Source organism: Coffea eugenioides, chromosome 7 (genome assembly GCF_003713205.1).
Source record: "Coffea eugenioides isolate CCC68of chromosome 7, Ceug_1.0, whole genome shotgun sequence".
NCBI lineage: Eukaryota > Viridiplantae > Streptophyta > Magnoliopsida > Gentianales > Rubiaceae > Coffea > Coffea eugenioides.
The window spans coordinates 37768212-37790598 of record NC_040041.1 but is presented as its reverse complement, the minus strand read 5'-3'; the positions used below and the strand labels follow the sequence as shown (position 1 = coordinate 37790598).

Here is a 22387-nt window from a genome sequence, read left to right as displayed (position 1 = left end):
AGTCTCCATTATGGGTAAAGTGTATATTATTAAGGTTGAGGGTGGTAAAGTGTGACTACCCCCAAAGCTCGGAGGGGCAAAGGGTGATTAACCTAAAAATAAGGAAGTATCCAGAAAACTGGAGATTGGAAGAATGAGGATCCCACAGAAAATACGCCATCAGGTGAAAAGAGCCCCAGTAATCATGAAAATACTCCACAAATGATGGTTTGCATCATAACACTGTTTACGAAAGCTTTTGCACTCTTCCTGCAATAATAATAAACTATAAAGAATTTCAACAATAAAAGGGCAATTGCATCATAACACTGACATTTTTTTTATGCAGTTAAGATTTCCAAGGTCAACTAGTCTTCACTGGGGGTAAACTGTATATTTGTAAGGTTGAAGGTGGTAAAGTGTGACTACCCCAAAAGTTCAGGGGGAAAAAGTGTGATTGACCCTAAAAATAAAGGAAGGATCCAGAAACTTGAGAATGGAAGTATGAGGATCCCATAGAAAATATGCCATCAGGTGCAACGGACCCTAGTAATCCTGAAAATACTCCATAAATGGTGGCTTGTATCTTAACACCATTTACAAAAGCTTTTACCCTCTTCCTGCCAAGGAAGCTCTTTTGCAAACATCTACCAATTTTCCTTCAACAAAATTAACTCTTACAAATAGTTTCTTTAACTTACAAATGCTATTATAAAGAAGTACTACTTGAACAATAAACTGGCATGACAAGTAACAAATGGCATTCCTTCAAGAATAAACCAGGGGTGAAGACAATGGAGCTGTAAACAGAACAGAGAAACAAATGGAGAATATACGATTCAATGCACCAACTACTTGGAAATTAAATGAAAGCTACATGCTCAAGTGACAGCATGAATATACATGGGACATGGGAGGTTAGTCAATGGTATAATACTTTACCCAAGGGTTGTGCATAATGAGATGGCCATTAACAATTCATGAGGCACAGTTTAGGATTTTTACGAACTTTGTCATTCCTCAAAAACAATGAAACACTATCAATCAACTAAAATCAGAAACCATCATATTCAGTAGCACGGTGATTGTTTTCTAAAAGTAACAAGTATATAGGTCATTAATTCATTCAAACAGGACCAGTTAATGAAGAACTCAATTGAAACCAGAACCCACCACCAAAAGCAGATGGTTGAAATTGTACATTCAGTTCACAGTAGCAGTCTCCATTTGACCAGGCTCACCTGCTGGCAAGAGGTGAATACCTCCCCAAGTCATCAGACTCTGGATTTTTCACACCACCACCACCCCCCAAAGCACTCTGGCGATTCCCCAATAAATCCCAGTCTGTTGTTGTCTGAGGGTCTGAAGTCATAGGGATCTTCCCATTAGAATATGGTGGTTGAGGCACCAATTCAAGCCCATTTTTTATCTGAGAACAATATGTGAATTTTATAAATCCACTGGGATGTCACTACAAAAAAATTCTGATAAAAAATAAAAATAATGCCCTACCCCAGAAGAATGAGATGGCGACGGAGAAAAATTCGAGGGGTTTACATCAGAACGCCAAGGTGCCAACTGGTACTGGGACTCCTTTAACTTCGCCTACATTGACAGAGATACAAGCACCAAAGTTGTGGAATTTCTTTAGGTTATGAGAAACTGGGTAGTAAACCAAGTACTTGAAAATAAGCAAGAAAGTTATATCCTATTCTATCTGCATCTAGAATTCACAATGTTCTTAAGCACCTCCAACCTACCTCTGTGACAAGAAGCTTCTCTTGCATGTGTCTAAACAGTACCTGAAAGAACAGGATATCAGGAGTCCACCATATGTAACGGCCCATTTCAAAGGAAAAGGAACATTTCTATACATATATATCTTACAGAATATGGGCATGCTAGTTTCAATTTATGAGTTTTACACATTACCATATACATACAATGTGATAAACTACTAAATCAAATTAAAGACTACTTTGGAGTAAGATGGAAGTAGAAAACCAAGGAATTTATGCAAAACCTGTTGTTTTCATTATGTATCACTACGTGTTATTTCCATCTATAGAGATATCAATTTAGTAGACTTAGCAAAGCCATACATGTCTCTTTGTGTGGGCATGTATGTATATAGGTGTCACTCAACTGCCACTTTATTATAGATGTGTAGGGAAGAGAGAAAAAGAAGGGGTGGGGGGGAGGGGGGGAAGAAGATCTGAGGAGAGTATTTTGCTGGGCTTTCTTCTCAATTCTCTTATAGAAAATCATAGGATGTGCCTGCCTCACCACCTCCCATGTTTTCTTCTCAAAGCCAGAAGAAGAAAAATTGGAACTTGAATAAGCAGCAAGAGAATGAATGGACAATTGAAGAGAGAAGGAAGAAACAAAAGTAGGGCAAGGTGGCAGGTGACGGGAGCAAGTGTACCATGCGCAGTACAATGGTGCTTCAACAAAATGTTCTAGACTTGAGCAAAATGGAGTTTTAATCATAAAAAATTTGCAGACCAGCACGGATGGATGTGAAAGATGAGGCAGCAGCAGAGGTACACTCAGACTGAGGGCATTATATTCTTGTAACCGAATTAAGTGGTGCACTGCCTGCAGAAAACAATCTTTGGCCACCGATCTTCAGTGCCTCTAATAGTAAAATATACAAAAGGTGGAATGTTTATTTCAAGTATCATAGTCAACATTTTTGGAGTTGATGCTTAAAAAAGTTGCAGATTATCATGTTATGCTCTCTCTCCCACGTCCAAATAAGATCTGATTGAACAACTATCCTCTTCATGCCCTTCCAAATCTCTATTATCACAAGAAAATATTTCCCCGTAGACCATTATTTAATACTGAACATGTTAGAGCATATTCTGCCATCGGGGAACTCAGTACGTGCATTACTTTTGATAGAGTTGAAGAAACTTGAATGTGAATTGTTGACAAACAAACAATGACTTTAAAGCATCAAACTGTCTTAAAGTCTTAAAAAGCAGTCAGCTCTCTTGCTTAGTTCATTCTAAAAAATGGTCTATGCTATTGAAGTCAATTCACAAGCCCCTTGACAAACCTAAAATTCCATACATGGACCCCATATATCTCTGAAAACCAAGACTACCATCCGTAGAGCTGAGACCAATTTAGATCTTGTTTGCAATGTCTTATAGGAAGCCCCTGAATCTACGAAAGATGCACGTAAGCAAGATAAAGAGCTGAAGAAGCTTGGAATATGTGTATGTTTGAATCAAACAATGCCTTTAAAACATGATAAGCATTCCAATAGTGGCCAGCCACTTGCTGGGCCCATCTTGGAAATGCAAATACTTGAATTGTTTCACGAGCTCTCTTGCAAACAACCTAAACAATGATATGTGAATCCCATACATCTTCGAAAACCAACTAAAGCAATCATTTGAAGAGTTTGTGGATCGATTTGGCTGTCTTCTGCAATGTCTTATGGCAGATCATTGAATCAACTAAACATACCTCCTAGTTATCTCCATAGAATGTCTCTCTAAACATACATATGCTAAAAACTACAAAGATATATTAATGGTTGAGTGATGGAGAGAGGCAAGGAGTAAGGGAGCTAACAAAAACATCTTGACAATGTCTGACAAGCTATAAGTGTGATGTAGATTTGTACTAGAGCCAATGAAGAACCAATTTTGTGTTACGCACACTTTCAGAGGAAAATGAATCGTAAAGTCAGTCAGATACATGTTTTATTTCAACTAATCCCAGCTATTGAAATTTAACCATCCCGAGGCTAAATTGACACACTTTTTTCAAGACAACATGAAAAGAAAGGCTAACAATCAAAGTAGAGACAGTAAATTTACATATAGAACATGCAATGCACATAAGCTCAAAAATGGATGCTTAAATCCTAGGTATCGTTGCCTAGTTTACCCTCTTCTTTTTGCCTTCCTCCACTGTTATAAATTTCCCCATCTAAAAATAGATTGACTAATTCCATAACTTGCATCCTCTTCAAATGAAGGCAAGTTAATAAACAAATTTTAGCAGGTTTTCATGATGATTAATATTAGTCCATCTAACACATCAATAGAAAGGGTAACACAAAAAAGTTCAAAAGCATTTGTCAAGCACATCAAGTTTTACCAGCCCACCCTCTTCTTTGCAAAAGTCCAACAGCATTGCCTCTTAACATCCACAAAAGTTCCAATTTAAGATTTAAGAAGTTGAGAAGGAGAAAGGAAAATTCCTAAAATTATAAATAAATGGTTCAAATTTGCACACAGATTGAGAAAAGTAAAGTTTGACCAAGACAGATCAGCTACCAAAGCAACTCTTTCCATCATTGCCGCTCAATTAAACTTCAACATTTTTTTTAGTTGAGTTTGGAATTTTAAAAAGGCACAAGTACCAAAATACAAAGATGATTTCTAACATTACTTATTGGAAGAACATTACTTAATTGTTTTTCCTTTGAACTTGTATTAAGGGCACAATAGGAAAATGAAGCTTCAGTTATTTCCATGTTAAACGATGACAAATATTTTGCACAAACGAAAATAGCAACCAAGACATAAACTAAGATGGAGGGAGTATCTTTTCATCTATTATTTCAACACCACAGCAAACAAAGCAGTGAGTTCACGACGACAGCAACCATTCATTTGCTTGAAATGCATTACATAAGCAGAAAGACCAAGTTCATTCTAACCTTGACATGACTGACAATGGTTTGTGCATCAGCTGCATGTGGTTGAAAAGCATACTCAGCAAGAAGAGGCATTAACGAAGATACAAACGTTGATCTCTCTTGCTGTGCTGCCTGAAAGAACCCAAAAAGATTAAGATAATGTAGACTCAATTATTTGTAGGGAAGCAGATAAATCCCTGAAAACATTGAAACGACTAGGAAATTGCTAACTCTTACCAAGTCCAATTTAAAACACATAAACAACAGAAGTCAGTATATCTTTTACTTAGGACCATCCATCTCATCAGGTAAGGTACTAGACCACAATGTTCTTAAAAGAACTAAAATGAACAATTTAAGGTTAAAAATTTGTTGATTACTCGTCCAGCCACCGAACAAATGATGTGATAAAATGCTTGATAAAAGCTCAGAATCAAGCGACATATCCCCCATATTTGAAGACTGAAAAATAATTCAGAAGTTTATCTTTCCAAGCTCACACAGAATTTTGTAGAACACTTAAAGGAACATAATCGTTACAAGCTCCGTGCTACACCACCATACCATCAAGGACCCAACAAAAAAAGGGAAAAAAAAAAGACAGCTATCCTTCAGCTCCTTATTTGGTTATTCCATATTTTTACTTGTTCAATAACCACCATTTGCAATGACAAAGTTGCTTTTGCATTCCTATGTAATCAAACTAAAGTCACTAACTAGTTACTGCCTCAACAATCAATAAACACATCTAACGTGATCAGTAGTCCAACCTATCAAAAAATACGCATGTAGCATGCCCTAGATGCATTAGATTGACCACTATTCTTTTCGTGCTGGCTGAGAAATTGCAGTGCACTGAATTCCAGAAGGAGGAAGTCATTCCCTCACAAACATAACTCCGTACCAGTTCAAATCATGCAAAGGAAAAAGGATAAGCTCACCAAGTATGGTGGTTCTCCCTTATATAGGGCATGGCCATCGAGACCAGTAAGGGCTGCAGATAGCTTTTTTCCCCCAGGGTGGAGTGTGGGGAGTGGTGTAGAGAGGTCAAAGCAAAGTGAGATTACCCCAGAATAAGACAAATCATCATACAATATATACCTGTAATGCATATGTTAGGCGTATATTTTCTTCTATTATGTCTTGCCTATAGGAAATTGCTTTAGATGCAGCATCAACAAGATCCTGTTGCTGTTGATCAAAGGCCTATCACAAAAGAGGAAAATAAGTTCCACAACTCCTCTTGAAGGATTTAAATTACACAAAAAGAATATTCAAAATCAGGAGCTAAACCAAATAATGCCCACCATACGCATATATGCAATGCGCTTCTCCAACACATATTTCTCATTCCTTATTTGTGCTTCCTACCAACAGAAATATTTTTTCAGTTACCTAGGAACAGAATGAACAACTGTCAAGCACACAAATTTGAAAACCAAAATTCTCCACCTGTTTACCTTAACTGAATATTCTGCAAGATGCTTTCTTAATCGCAAAATCTCTTCTTCATGTTCCCGATTATTCAAAGCAAGATCCTAAAGACATTCATTTGATCAAATCCTCAGACAAACAAAAATGTATTATATTTTGTAGTCACTTGTAGTCAAGTTCTTGAAAGAAACCCTTCAATGTAACTACCTGCGCCACAGACATCAGTCCCTGTGTGGGTAAATTTTGTTGTGGATTCAACTCTTCATCAGCTTGAAACCTAAAAAAATCAATCTAATCTCATAATGATGCCTCTGCATACTCATTGCATATCCTGCTCTGTTAATAATGCTACTAATGCATAGATATCAAGTACCTGCTAGTAGAAAATGATGTTGTAGATGGTGAAGATTGTTGGGAAAACCCTATATTCTCTGTTGCCACCTGACCACCACTGAAAACATTCAATGTGCCATTGGACCTGCTATTTTCAGATTGAACTTCTGCACAAGCTTGCATTACAAGATGGTCATCATTGTTAACTAAATCTTTGTTTGGAATAACTGCGTTAGGCAAACCACGACTAGAAGAGTTGTCCAAACTTGCGATCCGATCTACTTGGTTTTCGACCCCAAAGACAGGCTGATTATCATAAGAAGCTATACGAGCATTATCACCAGAATGATTAATCAGATCTGAATGATGCACTTTCAGGTCATTTGATTTCTGCAAAGGATTACCATCAAGTAAAAGATAGTGTTGACAAAAAGAAATTGGAACTTTCACGATAATTACATGGCAACAGTCATGAATTAAAAAAGGGAAGGCAGCAACAGTGCAGCAGCAGCAAATACTTATCTAATTCATTGTTCCAAACAACATATGCAGCTAGATTGCAAGCTTTTATTAGTTACTTCAGTACATGGTGATGACAGCGGAAAAAAAAAAAGCAACTTATATCTTCCACTTTTCTAGATAAAAGAGTCCTATTGAGAATAATTATCCATGACTTGAAACATCTGATAACATATCACTACATAATTCAGTTGTTTTGCTTCATAATCCCTGTGTATGCAAATCTTTTCACCAAATTGACAAATATATAACAGAACTCATCATGCATGTGCAATTTAAGTAATAATATATTAATATAGCAATCATATATTGGAAAGGGATACTTAATTTCCAATCATTAATTGACACACATTTTTGCATTTTCCACTTACATTAGCTTATGTGTTATTCACATAAGGTTTTTCTTTCCTTCTTAGATGAATGAAAGTAGGTACAAATCCTAAAAGGCTAAAGGACAAAATATTAAACAGTTAGAAGCTTTCTAATCAGAAAAATGAGGCCATCTAACCACCATTTGAAAGTATAGTGGTGGCTTTCCTATTAATGAAGTATTGATATGGACATCTATCAATGTCACTTTTAAGGCAAGATGTCTTATAGTTGATATAAAGCTGATAGCAACAAAGTATAAAGCATCTATCAAATGTGTGGTGTTACACAACCTAGATACCTGCTTCTTCAAATGAAACAGAACAAAGTCATACATTGCTCAAGACACAAGCAGGTGGCTGGATGTGTGAAAGAGAATGAGAAAAAATCTAAGGCAAGAAGCAAGTGGTAATGAGCCCAAAGTGGTCAAAAACATACGCCATCTTTCTTGAGCCTCGAGAGACTGGAGAAAATTTATTACTCCCAGGAAGTGCTTATTTTCCAAGCCTAACAAGTCTTGTTGAACTCATTCTGAAAACATGTTTAAAAATTCAGGCATATTTAGGAGCTCCCTGCTGGAGTGGAGACAGAAGATTTAAGATAGATGAAGGAAAAACAAGGTTCTTTACTAGAACAAGACTTTGTCTTGAGGAGGCAGTGACAATGAGGGAACTCAGACTATAGGAAATCTTGGTCCAAGGGGAACCTGCAAGGAAATCTTAAATGCTACAAAAGACACTACCAATTATTACAGGAGAGTGCATCTAAATTTAGAATCTCAGATCAGTTCCCACTGGAATCAAGGAATTCAAATTTCTAGGTTTTGCAAATTAAAATCCAAATTAGGCACATTCACCTCATTAGACAATCCCAGAAAAGACTTCCATCGACTGCTTCTTAACAGAAAGTAAATACTCCATTAGCGAGTAGCATTATAAACAACAGCATATTAGCAGAATAAGTATTATGAAGCATATGCTGCACCAAGAATACTATGAAAGATATGATAATAAGCATGTGCACAAAATCTGTGACAATTGAGCATATATGGTGAAAATGCTAAAAAAGAAAGGTGCCTAGAGAGTATTTCCACCAAATATTTTTAAGATATTCAAACTATATGATAAGACCAAGGCAATCAGAATTTCGTATTATCAGCCAACTTGAAATGAAACCTGGCAAGATGGATAATACAGAAAAAAAATCATGGGAAAAAGGACATACATATTTTTCAAGTTCTTGAATCTTCTTCTGAAGTTCAGCCCTCAAACGATTGTTTTCATCCACCTGCAAATGAAATCCAAACTTTAAACAGCTATACTGAACCACTAAAAGAACTAGCAATCAAGAGAGTTTATCATACAGTACAATCTCTTTTTCCAACATAATGTAATTCCACAAACAGAAGATATATCATTTTATCATGCAAGGCACAACACAAATATTTGCATAAAAAATATAGGAAACATCTGAAATCCCAGAGCAAGAGCAAAATAGACAATCTGATAAGCAAACAGGAAGTAAAAATCTGGAAGCAGATAAAATTGTCAATGCATAGACAAACACTAAAGTAGATAGAGCATGTTTATGCAATTCAAGGTAACAACCGGGATTTAAGACTTCAAGAAGAACTATTTAGCATAATCAGCAGTAGGCATGTCAAAAGCACCCTCCTCCTATTCATTGCTAGAACCCTATTAAAACCAAAGTTTTGCAGTATCAGAAGTATTGTACGGTACAACAGGTAGGCAACAATGTAGCAGCAAAGTGAAATTGCAATCAGATCTTTACCTAGATCCATGATAGTAGAACCAACGAGTCCCTAATCCTGACAATCAGAAAGGACTAAATGTAGCTAAAAAGTGATCTAAACAAGTTCTTGGAACACATTCACCTTCTGTAGAAGGGTCTGAATAGAGACAACAATTACTACAACTAAAGTAGACTATTCAACGTAAAAGCCATTTTTCATCTAAAATCAAACCATAATACCACCACCGCGAGAGATAATTTTCCATCATATCCAATATTCTAAAACAAAACAACTTTGAACATGCAGATTTTTGCTACATAGTCTGGAGATTTCAAAACAGAAGCTCAAACAATCACAGGCAAAATCCGTTTTGCTCTTTAGAAAAACAGGATATATAGTGCAGTAGTTCCATACTAAGTTTCTTCCTCACCTTGTATGGCAAAATAAACCATCACAAGAATGGGCTGGCAAAATTGGACATGGAGTCTGCTGAAAATTTGCTAGCACTAAAGTAGTTGGAAAAGTTTGATAGGAGGCTTGTCACCTGGATGAACCAAAGCGAGGGCATACACACTTCTTTTTGGAAATTGGCATAATTTATGAGCTACAGGGAAACAAATAAAAAAAAATCTTGGCTTGAAGAAGTTGCCAGAGTGACAAAAGAAGCTATTCCAAGAGATAGCTGGGGGCCAGAAATGAAAAGGGAAATCAAAAGAAGCTAACAACAAGGAAGAAGAAAAGGAGGGGAAAAATGAAAAGGCACACCATAAAAAGAACAGGAAATGAATTTAAAGCACTTCATTCTATAGAAATTCAAGGCATTTGCATAAAATCTATAACAAAATACCCAGAAAGTGTTTTTGGGTGGGGGGGGGGGGGGTTGGCAGCTAAGCCTTGATCTCTACAATCCCACATAGCCTTGTAATGCTGAAGCAGAGATACATGACATCAATTCAGAATTCTCATTTTAGGGCAAAGGTCCAAAAAAAACTTGCTGCAAAAAGATATTTGTGCGGCATCCATTATTAAAAAATTCTGCTTCTTCATCTTCTTTTCTTCCTTTTATTATGAAGAAGGGGTGATTACATGGATTTTTTTTTGCACAGAAGGTGAGGATCTACAATATGGGTGTGGCTGTAATATTGTTATGATATGGAAATGAGAGATGGGCGCTTGTCAGCTGGCCATATCTCCATTATTATTTGGGACATCAGACATGCATAGGTGCTACTTTATGCAAGAGAATAATCTTTGGTCTGACTGCTAAAAGTTGATATGCACTTGTGTGTATGAGATGTCATGGACCTCATGGACTTTTCAGGGGATGCAGGAGTCATTCAGGTGATGTAATGAAGGCAGCTCATGATTGAAAAATCAGGCCTAGCCGGTTTGCCTAAGCAACTGACTGAATTTTTCATGATGAGTTACATAGTTTTAGAAGTGAGCAGTAATTCTACACTGAACATGAAGACTAACACCAAAACACTTTCCTGCATCAATCACCCGATCCCCAGTCAGTGCTTTTGCAACACATAAATCAACACTCAGGCTCTGTTTGACTAGCAAGAATTCGTATGGGAAAATAAATTGGGAGACAGTTGGGGGGGGGGGGTAAACAAAGTAATTTTTCATAGCATGTTTGTTTAATTAGAAAATAGCGTAAAGAAACTGCACATGATGTTGTTGGCTCGATTGAACTCTTTCAAAAAACAAGATTTCCTAAAAATAGTTGTCATTTTAGGCTCCAAAATAGGCAGCATATATTCAAGGAGTGTCTCATTGAAGCTTGAGCAAAATCAATGAAATCCTTACTTTCAGATTTCTTTGAGCTTTCTCATTGATGGCATCCAATGTAATATAAAATTTTTTAAGCGTAAAGTACATCCATAGTCATCAAACCATTTCAAAGTCTCATTTTTCCTACTAAGCTTCTTTTGCTACTAAACTTCATTTCAAAGTCTCCTTGAACGTATTGATGTTCATTATTTTGGCAATTTAGCAAATTTGCCTCAATTATCCCTGACCCCATTGCACCTGATGTGCACAATACCACCCCATGGACATTTTTCTCACAATTTCTCAATAACTGCTGTCACCAATCCATTTCAGATATTCATTTCACCTGTTGAACTTTTATTTTTATGTCATTTCACCCATTGAACTTCCAGATGTGCACTAGGGATTTTTTTGAGAAATGGCGGAAATGCACCAGGGTAAAGGTATGCATCTTCCTTTAACTGAGACAAACTAATGCAAAGGCCAAAAACAATCACATTTAACAGCTCAATGGATGGGAAAGTTGGGGCAGGGGAGAGCCAAAGTGGGAAGCATCAAATTTGCAGTCTGGTCACCACTGTTCACATCAAACAAATTCTAATAATACAAATCTACCGCCATACTGAAAATTGTCATATCTATGCATAGATCTTGAGACAAAAACCAAAAAACTTATTTTAATACACTCAAAAAACATACAGGAAACCACATAAATATGACAGGAAACAAATGCAGCTTCCCAAAATTGATAAGAAAACTGTCTGTAACCAGCACCAGGCCACATGATTTACAATATACATATACATAAGGATACCTTTTGCATGCAAAAGCATCTTGAAGCAGCCTTATCTGAGAGTAGCAAAAAAAGTTACAGCCAAAGAAGGGATTCCTAATGACCAAAATGTCGAATACTTGTTTGTCCAGTCTTTCTTTTCTTTAGCTAAATACAGCTCCAGAACTACCGTGATTTAGGTTTTTCACCTTAAATTGTTCAAAATTTCCAACTTATCCTGACTCATTATTCCTAAACTTTCCCATGCCAAACCACATATATGAGCAGGTAGCCTTTAGACCAAATTATCCTGCAACCTTCCTCATCAGTTAAAGAGTATCCAACATCGTGATCAATGATTCAACAGAACACATAACATGCTCCTAGGCCAGAAACCATTGACAATAACTACAGATAGGCCGCATAAGAATGTAGACTGACATTACCAAACAAAATCACTTTCATCTTTTCTCATCCAAAAAAAGGTCAAATGGTATGCAAACAACTACCACCATTTAAACAAGTCCATCATAAAATTATTTTCAATCTAAGTGAACTCAACACAGACTGAACATATATTTTTTATTTAAAACAAAAACTCCAGAAAAATTTAAGACAATCGTTAGCCAGAGACCATTAAGAATAACTCGAGCAAGGCCTCATAAGAATCTATACTAACATTACCAAACAAGATTACTTTCATCATTATTCATCCACAAAATGTCAAATGATATACAAACAACTACCACCATTCAAACAAATTCATCATAATAGTATTTTCAATCTAACTGAACTCAACGTAGACTGTACAGATTAAAATAATTTGAAAAAAAAAAGGAAAAAAAGAGAAAAAAAATAAACCTGTTGCTTAATGGTAGCCTCGGCAGCTTCAACTGCTTTCATAACCTGAAACAATCCATCGTTGTTGTTGGGATTACTGCTGCTATTCATGCTATTATTGGAATCATTCACTGCCAAGCCTGCAAATTTACCAGCTAAATTGGCCTCTCCATTCTCCATCTGCATGTCACCCCCAAAAAATTACTCAAAAATAAACAAATGCATAAAAATCAGTCATTTCATACACATATACAAAGATTAATACTACCTTTCATTCAATTTATCCAATTCCAGGCCCCCCAACTCAAATTAATCGAGAGACCAAAAACCCTAGAAAGAAGAAGAAGTTCTTCTGGGTCTAGCAAAAAAAAAAACTACAAAAAAATTGATGGAAATATTGAAGTAGTAATCGGGATAAAATATATTGGGTATTGGAAGAAATGATGAGAGTAATAAGTGATCATTATGAAAGGGTGGATGGAGTGATCGAAAAGGGAGAGGAAAAGGGGAAAAAAATATTTAGTCCCTTAAAACGATAGTTAAGTTGCTGCCTAGCTTTTTTTTAATAAAATATTTAGTCCCTTAAAACGATAGTTAAAATATTTCGGGGACTGAGATTTACGTGCCCGGAAGTTGGACGGACCGCCCTCTCTGTGAAACGGTCAGTATTTCGGGTCGGATTGCTAATTAGACAGGATAAGAGATCATTGGTCAAATTCAGGTTTCATGTTTTGCAATAAAAATCTTTTTAGTTATTCTCTTTTTAATTGTTTTTTTGACAGCATTAAGAAAGGTTAAAATACGTGAGAGACCTATGATATGGTAGGATTTTAGAAAGAGTAATACACAAATCCAGCTTGTGATACGGTGGAAAGACACGAAACCTACAATTTTAAAAAATTTCCAAATAATTACCTTGTAGTATGGTCCGAATGTAGGATTTAAGAAAAGATAAAATACCCAAGGCTTCTTATAATATGCTCGAAACACATAGAAACTATTTTAAAAACTTGAAGAACTACCTTGTGATATGGTCGAAAGATAGGATTTAAGAAATGATAAAATACACAAGGTTTCTTGTGATACGATCAAAACACATAAGACCCACAATTCTTTAAATATCCCAAATAACTACCTTATAGTTTTGAATACTAGTAGCAAGTCTATATATATATATATATATATATGTATATCTACCCAACCCCAACTATCACACACAACTACCCGCACTAGATTTCTTTTCGCTCTCAATTGTCAAGTACACAGAATTCCTTTTTACTCCCAAATGTCAAGTATAGAATTCAAACCCTAAACCTACCAATAACAAGTTCTTTTCTTTTTTTTCACCTTTTCTTCCCCAGCTACAAGGCATACCACACCTTTTACATCCTCAATTGCGAAGTACAAGATCTAAATCATGAATTTGACAATAAAAAAAAACTCTAAAAATACACGCCTACCAGCAGAGCGACCTTAATGGTTAGCAAGTCATATTCTTCTTTATCAATAAGATTATAATTTTTTTATGTTTTATATTTTCTTTCCTTTTATTCCCCTTTTTTAATCACAAAATCATCTTTTCTTTTTTATTTATTCAGAAAAGCGTTTTATTTTTTTAATTCTTTTTTTCATTTTATCCCTTTTCTTTCTTCCACCACTTTGTTTCTTCCTTCATCACCTCCCACCACCATCCTCTATCTTCCACCACTTTGTTTTCTTGGTTCGAGAAACTATAGAAATGTTGATGTATACTGGAGATTGGTGTCATAAGCTATACGGGGTGAAGAAAAGGGAAAAGAAGACTAAAAGCAAAATTCTTTCTAAGTAATATTTAAAATATGTCTTACTATTTCTTGACTTCCTTTATTTTAATTTTTCTTTTTTGCAGAAATTGAAGAGTGCACAAGAGATTGTGTTGCCTATTTCTTGACTTTAAAGATGTTTGAGGTATTCTTGTTAAAACTAACTATGTACATGTGAATGTGCTACGTAGCAGAAATCTAATATACACTTACCTCTAACCATTGTTGTCAAGCACAAGTTGATCTTTTCTTGTGTCTTTGACTCTTTCTTGTCTATTCTAACAAAACAAAGTATGTAGAAGAAGGAAAAGTAGAAAAAGAATTTAGAATAAAGATCTTCTAACCTATACCTAACCTAAAAGTGTGCAATTGATAGAATACCACATACTATTTATAGACTAGATTAGGGACCCTTACTAGCAAATACAAAAATCTCTAGAGTCTCCTTCCATCAAGGAAATCTTGCCAAAATTCATAACTGAAAATAACTTTTTTTGACTAATTGATTAATTTGATTGATTAACTGATTGAATAAGATACCAATTAATATAGATATCAATCAATCATTAACAAATGGGAGATACTAATTAATTATTGACAAAATGTCAATCAATTAACTTTTTCTGCCAAAATTCATAACTGAAAATAACTTTTTCTGACTAATTGATTGATTTGATTGATTAACTAATTGAATAAGATACCAATTAATAAAGATATCAATCCATCATTAACAAATGGGAGATACTAATTAATTATTGACAAAATGTCAATCAATTAATTAGGATGTCAATCAACAATCATTATCCAATGAGAGATGCTAATTAATTATTGACAAAATGTCAATCAATTAATTATAATATTAATCACTTTAGAATCAATCATGTGGGTCATAATTGCCTCAAAAAGAAGCAAATCTTACATTCTCCCACTTGACCCATATGAAATAGTTGGATAACTTATGAGTGAATAACTACTTAAAAATGGCCATAAACCTTGTTTGTCACTCACCAAATTCAGTAGTTATGTAACAGTTGCTTCATTAGAAAATAATAATACATGAATCATGGCGGTTATGTTCTCATGGCAAACACTTCCTTCCATGTATTATTATGTATTATACTTCCTAATCAAGTGCTTTAAAAGAACTTTATGAATAATTTCATATAAGTTATTAAATGTCCAACTTTATGGATCACATGATCCTTACTTTATACATGAACAACAATGTGCACAAAATCATGTAAATATAAATATCTCGAGTGTCTATACAATAACAATAGTTTGAGAATAATAGCAAAATATTAAATGAACTACTGAGTTCCATGTGAGTTATATGATCATTAACAACTCAGTCGGCAACCTTTAGTTGTTTGATCAACAATAATAATTCCTTACTATATAATCAATAGCTACCTTTTGCTTTTCAAATAACTATTGAATACCTTATGTCGACTTACCTATTTTGACTCCCACTCTTTCATATATACATAAGGAAAGGGTGTAGTCAAATCAAATATCTATAATGGCCACAATACAATATCAACAAATTTCATGCCAAACAGTAGATGCCTGTGGTATAACTTCATAGCATCCTTGGTGAATTTATATTCATTCCAATGCATGATGTGAACATTATGCAATTATTCACTATTATTATTTAAAAGTAATCAAAGAACTCTTGCATGAAAGTCTTAAGATAGATTAACTATTTTTTACATTTTATTTTGTGAATATCAATGATAGAAGGGTTGCACAAATATCATGATTGAGAAAAACTCTCATAGTTCCACTAACCTTTGTCGCGCCCCATTTTTCGCGATGAAAAAATAAGAATAAAAATAGGTATTTATAAAAGCTATGATTTCCATTCAAAAATAAGTGAAAAGGACCTAGAATGGGACTTAAAAAGAATGCGACAATTTGGGTCCAAAATTTAGTCTAAAAGGGTTTTTAAGAAAAAATAGGAGTCGCCACTTGGTATGGAGTTTTGGTGTACCAAGTCACCCAAAAAATATTTTTTGACAAAAATAAAATAAATCAAAAACCCTTTTTGACAACTCCAGGTCTTTGAAAACAAGAGAAAATAGGTTCGGGAGTCACGGTTGAAGAAAGGGAAGACAAAGGTTTAATTGACTCAAACCTAAGGCACCCTTTCAACCTAGTCTAAGCTAGTTGCGAGGTTTAGTCAAAATTTTTTCTAATCTAACCCTTAATTTTATCATATTTGGATATTTTCTACATGGATGCAAATCTAAATTTATAAAATACCGAAAGGGTCAAAATATCCATTCAAGGGTTTAATCGAACCAATCGCATTAATTGCGAAGGCCACAATGATTCCTTGAAAGTGTCACGAATATGCGAATGATGAAATTAAAATAAAAGAAAAGAAATTAAATTATATACATATATAAATGATCAAAGAAAAAGGGAATGCAACATAAAGGGTACGGGAGGCAAAAACTCGTGACATAATTTTCTTATATATGGATTAATAGGGTATTTAAACTAAAAAGTTATAATCACCCATTTTCCATGTTTGAAATATAATTATCCTAACATGAACAAGCAAATGAACTAGCTTAAATGAAATGCAATTCTAAATAGCATGATTAGCACCTATAGCGGGTAAGGGATAATATAATAGGGAATATCATACAAATGAGAAAAGATCCTAAAAATGAAAATATGCATGAAAATGTGGTGAATAGCATACAAAGATGAATCTAGCGCAAGATGACCTAAAGGGTCTAGCGTTGGACTAGCCCATTTCTAAAAAAATCCTTACTAGCGTTGGACTAGCAAGTAAGCAGAGAGAGAAACCACAACTAGCGTTGGACTAGTGTGGTGACGTCATGCATTAACAATTCATAGTGAAACAAATAAAACATAAATTAAAACAAATAAACACATAAGAGCACGTAGCACATAACACGTAAACATAATATCTAGATGCCAAAATTCTAAGAAAAACGGATAAAACACATAACACATAAGCCACATAAACACGCAACCTATCTATTACATCGGGGAACGCCTAACTACAATCTAGAAGGGAAAAATATAATAAAACAAATCTAATTATCCTATCTATTACATTTTTGAGGTATTTAAATGGCTCTTGAATCATTGTAAAAAATTAACTAAAACATATGTAAGAAAACTTGAATGAATATTTAAATCAAATAAATAAAGCATATAAAAATATAAACACATAGGAACATATAAGAGCACATAAGAGCACGTAATTGACATTGAAATAATAAAAATAGGGGTACCTCCCGTTTGAAGTGGTGACTAAATGGAGTCAAATTGTCCTATTTATACTCACAATGAACAAAAGAATCATGGCACCAATTTAATTAAAAAAAACAATAATAATAAAAGTACTAAACTCACGCTAATATGTCAAACATAAAGAAATTTAAAACATCTAAAAATTACAAGTTGAATATGTTCAAAAGTAACATAATTAGTTATTGAAGAAAAGAAACAATCATAATAAAGAGAGCCAAAATTTGCCAAGGACTGAATTGCAAAAATTGAAAACTTTTGGGGGACAAAAATTATATTTTCCAAAGTTTAGGGGTCAAAATTAAATGAAAGATAAAATTCAGGGACCAAAGTACAATTACTATAAGGACCGAGTTGAAAAGAATTTAAAGTGTTATGGGCCGTAGTAAAACTACTCCAAAGATCAGGGGCCAAAGTGCAAAATCGTAACCAGATCTTCTTAAAGAAAACAGGCCACTGGGCCATCATTTTATTTATTTGGGCCGAACACTACCTAAGCCCAACCGAAAGCCCAAGCTAAAACACACAGGCCAGCCCGTCTTTTATCAATCAAACCCAGCCAAAAAATACATAGGCTCCAACCTCCTAACCCAACCGAAACCCAAAGAAAAATAAACCAAAGCCCATCCCCCAAAGCCTAACAAAATAACCACAAACCCACCTAAAAAACTCACCTTAGCCCAAACCCCTTTTTTCTTTCTTTCTTTCTTTTCTTTTTTTCTTTTCTTCCTCCACTTCCAGCCGTTTCTTTTTTTCTTCTTCTTCGGCCAGCTGAAGGAGCTTCAGCTGGCGGCCATGGCGGCTGCCGGTGGCACCACCGCCGGCGGCGGCGGTCGCCGGCGACCTCTCCGGTCACCAAAAATCCTCAAAATACACCCCCTCACTCGATTTTTCGCGTAGACTCCATTTTCGGAGTTAGTTTTTACAAAAGATGATCTGAAAGTGGCCAAAATGTCAAAATACAGTCCAGTTTTTATTTTTTAAAACACCCAAATCTTTCACCAAAAATCATAAAAAATATATTACAATACTCCTCATAACCTCTACAATACAACTATGATTTTAACTAACCAGAAAACAATAACAGAAGACTACATTAAGGCAAAACAGTCCCTAAAAATCTTTTTGGCATTTTTTCAAACAATTAATATGCATTCACAGACATCATTTCCTTTTCCTTCATCTAGTTCATGCCATTTCCCAATTTTCAGCAATGCAACAACAACAATACAAGGCAGCCAGCAGAAATGAAAGAAAACTAAACAATGAAGCATTGATTTAATGTGCTAGACAAAAACTAAAAAATTACCTCAATGTAGGTGTGTGTGAGGTTGAGATGGAACCGAGAGGAGTTGGGGAAGATTTTTTTTTCTGTTCTGTTTCTTTCCTCCGCCCAAGTCCGAGAGAGGGAGAGTGAGGGGGCAGGCTGCAAAATTCCGAGAGCTTCCCTTCCTCTTCTCTCGTGCGTTTCTTTTTTTTTTTCTGCCTCTGCCAAGTGAGCCCAGAGGGATTGGAGTGCTTTTTTTTTTCTTTTTGTGGCTTGTCTTTTTGGTCTCCTGAAACTAGAGAGAGCCGAGTGCCTCCCTTCTCTTTTTTTTCTGTATGTTTTTTTTTGTTCTGCGAGGGAGAGAGCCGAGAGTTGTCTGGGAGCTAGAGTGCTTTTTTTTTCTTCTTGTCTCTCTGAGCAGAGAACCGAGAGGGATTGTAGCCAAAGTGGAGCTTGTGTGTTGGATTTGCCAAAATGATGATTTCTTAGCTAATGAAAAGAAAGGTCCATGGCAATTGAGTGTGGAATGGGTTAATAGTTGTTTTGGTAGGGAAAATGATGAAAGTGATTTTTTATTTCTTGATTTTTCTCTTTTGTTTTGTGTTTTTTTTTCTTTTTCCAAAAACAAACCTACAAAAATGAGAAAATCATACATTAATATATATTAAAAAAAATGATAATAATAATAACTTATCAAATAGATAAAATTTCAGGAAAATATTAAAAATTGACAAAAATTTGGTGTCTACAACCTTAATGTATATTAATTTACTAGAAAAAATTCTTCTAAGATCAAATAAAGAATAAATTAATATATTATTGGAAAGAAACAATTTAAATTGCATTCTCTACAAATGCATTATGGTGACACATGTATACACCTAATTATCAAGAATCACATTAAGAACATTTGTTTTCATATTTATCTAATGTAACTCTAACAGTGAGTTACTAATGTCATAATTATCCTAAATAAAATCTCTCAAAATTTGGTAGAGATTTTGTGATAATTGTGACATTATTCTTGAATATGGAGATTTCTCCATTTGTACCTTATGAAAACATTACCCAATTCATCCTTAAACTCTTGTAGGTATACAACATAGTAACCAGAGAACTTCAATTCTCTATAGAGAATATTTTGCCTCTCACTGTCTCAAAGATAACGCAATCAGTAGGTTCAAAGTAGATTTATCTTTATATGTTTATTTGACAAGGAATTTTTCAATTGATTGCTTATCTAAAATAATTAAATAATTATTTTGAGAAAAGTTATCAATTTTCCATATGCAAAGGAATCAAATATGAATCCTTACCATTTCCAAACTCCACTATAGAGTCAAAACACTCCTACTTACTTCATGTTCTTAAGAAATTTAAATCTCCAATTTTAATAATTCTTGAAGTGTAAAAGAATCTAAATTTCTTGAAGTAAGATAGCTTTGTTTCCTTTGTACAGCTTCTTTATGTGTAGGTTGATTACCCTCACAAAACTAAACATAATATTTTAAATTTAATTTCCATCCATACCATAATCAAAGTGGTGTCTAAACAACATTGGAGGAAATTGTTTAAGTCTATACTTCAATTTCAAGACATTACTTACAAGATATAAAGATTGCCAAAATGCTACATCCACAACTATCTCATTATTTTCTTAAGGTACATCATTTGGATGTTACTAATCAAGCATTGCTTTTACTCATTAGCAATGCTTCATAATTAAGAAATTTATAAAATGAGCACATATAGGATAGTCCCCTAATTTTGTTTGCTTTCATTTTATTTTTTATCTCTCAAATTTCAAATTTCCTTTCTAGTTTGAATACTTACAAAGGTATCAAATATTGATCCTTTATCAAATAAGAAAGGAACTTTATATTTCTGAATGGTTACCTAATAGTGAGATAAATATCTCTCACCAATCAAAAAGGATAGAAAATAATTCACAAAATTTTAGTGTTATAATGAAACTCTTATGGCATCCATAATGGTTGAATAGTCTGCTTTACTTATGCGGTCCACCTGAAATATTATAGTCAATAAATCTAAAATCTTTAAAGATTTATGATTTATCAACTCTTTATTTCTTTATAGAGATATATCTCAATCTCTTATACCAAAATTTAAGGAGTTTTCCCAACGATAAACATACTTGTTGCCAATATAATTATTGTGGTCAAGTGCAATATATTGCTCAATTCAAAGGATGGTACTGAAAACTTTAGAATTAATAACTTCACTATTTTCAAAATCTACAGCTAGATAATGAGGTTTATAATCATACCCAATAGTAATTAATTTGAAAATAGAAATTCTAAAGTAATAAGAAAATAATGTTTTAGAAAAAAAATAAATTTTCTTGAAATGAGCAATAATACATCACTTAATTTTATGTGAACATTTTTTAGTTTCTATTTTGTTCACTTTTCATATAATCAGAAACTTCTTATACTGGCAGCGTAAATTGACAGCTTTAGCCAATTCACCAAATATATCACAATTTATAACACTCAACAATTGAAATTTTCTTTTGAGTTACTTTCTCTCAAGGTAAAGTATCAAATATCATTCTTTTACAAACAACGTTGGTCTTATTATTGTTTGACTTAATGAGAGCAAAATTACCTTTCCTTTCATTTCTTCTTTCATGAAGGTTAAGTTTCTCTTATTTCTTAACATCTTTATCCTTTCTTAATACACATAGTTAAAACAAGTAATTAATCATATATCTTTACGTGTATTATAAAGGTTTGAATGGTTAAGAAATTTTGCATGAAAGAATCAAGAATGAAATGCTATAGAAATAACTCAATCTCAATTTGATGGGATTTTAATTTATGATATAGTAAAATTTTCAACTCTAAGAAATGAGCTAAAATATACTTCAATAATTAAGTGTCACAAAAGAAAGCCTTCTAATAGTGCTAGTTAAAACTTGTAACAATTTCTTTATGGCTTTCACACAGGATTTAACTATACATAATTAGGGTTTGAACCCTATTTTATATGAATATGAGACAAAATGAGCAAACTATTAAATTGCTCCTAATTCTCATACTTAACCTCTATATTAGCAAATATATCCACATTATGAGAATGATTTGTTCATTCTCATGAAAGTGCTAATTTAAAACTTGCACCAAAAACAAAAGAGAATGAATTAAAAAATCAAACTAATAAGAACCATAAAATCATTGGAATGAAACACTAAATTAACAATCAAGAACTATGTCATAAAAAAGCTATGAAATTTGTACCTTGATTTTGAATCAACCTTATGTCAATTCAAATAGTAAATTCAAACCTTTCTGTGGACAAAGGTTGCAAACATGTATAGAATTTGCTTTACGTAATCATAGACTAGTAATCTAGAACAATGAATTAAAGAAATAATTCGTACCTGTGGACATAGAAATATCTCTAAATTGACTATCTAATTTACCATCTTATGTCAATTAATCTCATCAAAATAAATACCTCCCTGTGGGGCCAGATAGCTATCTCAATGAATTAATTGCAACTTGATATAGATGCCTTTTCTTCTAATGTCTTTAATCACTCAGCAATATGTGAAAAAGAAATA

The 22387-nt window shown here is 34.0% G+C and overlaps 1 protein-coding gene across 1 annotated transcript in view; it reads right to left on the bottom strand.

Moving 5' to 3' along the window:
• The window catches only part of LOC113778857, a 32863-nt gene extending 19905 nt beyond the window's left edge, over positions 1-12958 (bottom strand). Inside the window, exons 1-12 of the mRNA XM_027324374.1 lie at positions 12707-12958; positions 12460-12618; positions 8522-8584; positions 6450-6799; positions 6284-6353; positions 6103-6180; positions 5950-6009; positions 5744-5848; positions 4664-4774; positions 1740-1781; positions 1492-1584; positions 1221-1408 (exon numbers count right to left, since the gene is read on the bottom strand). Coding sequence (XP_027180175.1) covers positions 1221-1408; positions 1492-1584; positions 1740-1781; positions 4664-4774; positions 5744-5848; positions 5950-6009; positions 6103-6180; positions 6284-6353; positions 6450-6799; positions 8522-8584; positions 12460-12618 — 1319 coding nt within the window. The 5' untranslated portion in view covers positions 12707-12958. The remainder of the gene's footprint in view (positions 1-1220; positions 1409-1491; positions 1585-1739; positions 1782-4663; positions 4775-5743; positions 5849-5949; positions 6010-6102; positions 6181-6283; positions 6354-6449; positions 6800-8521; positions 8585-12459; positions 12619-12706) is intronic.
• Positions 12959-22387: the final 9429 nt, after the last annotated feature.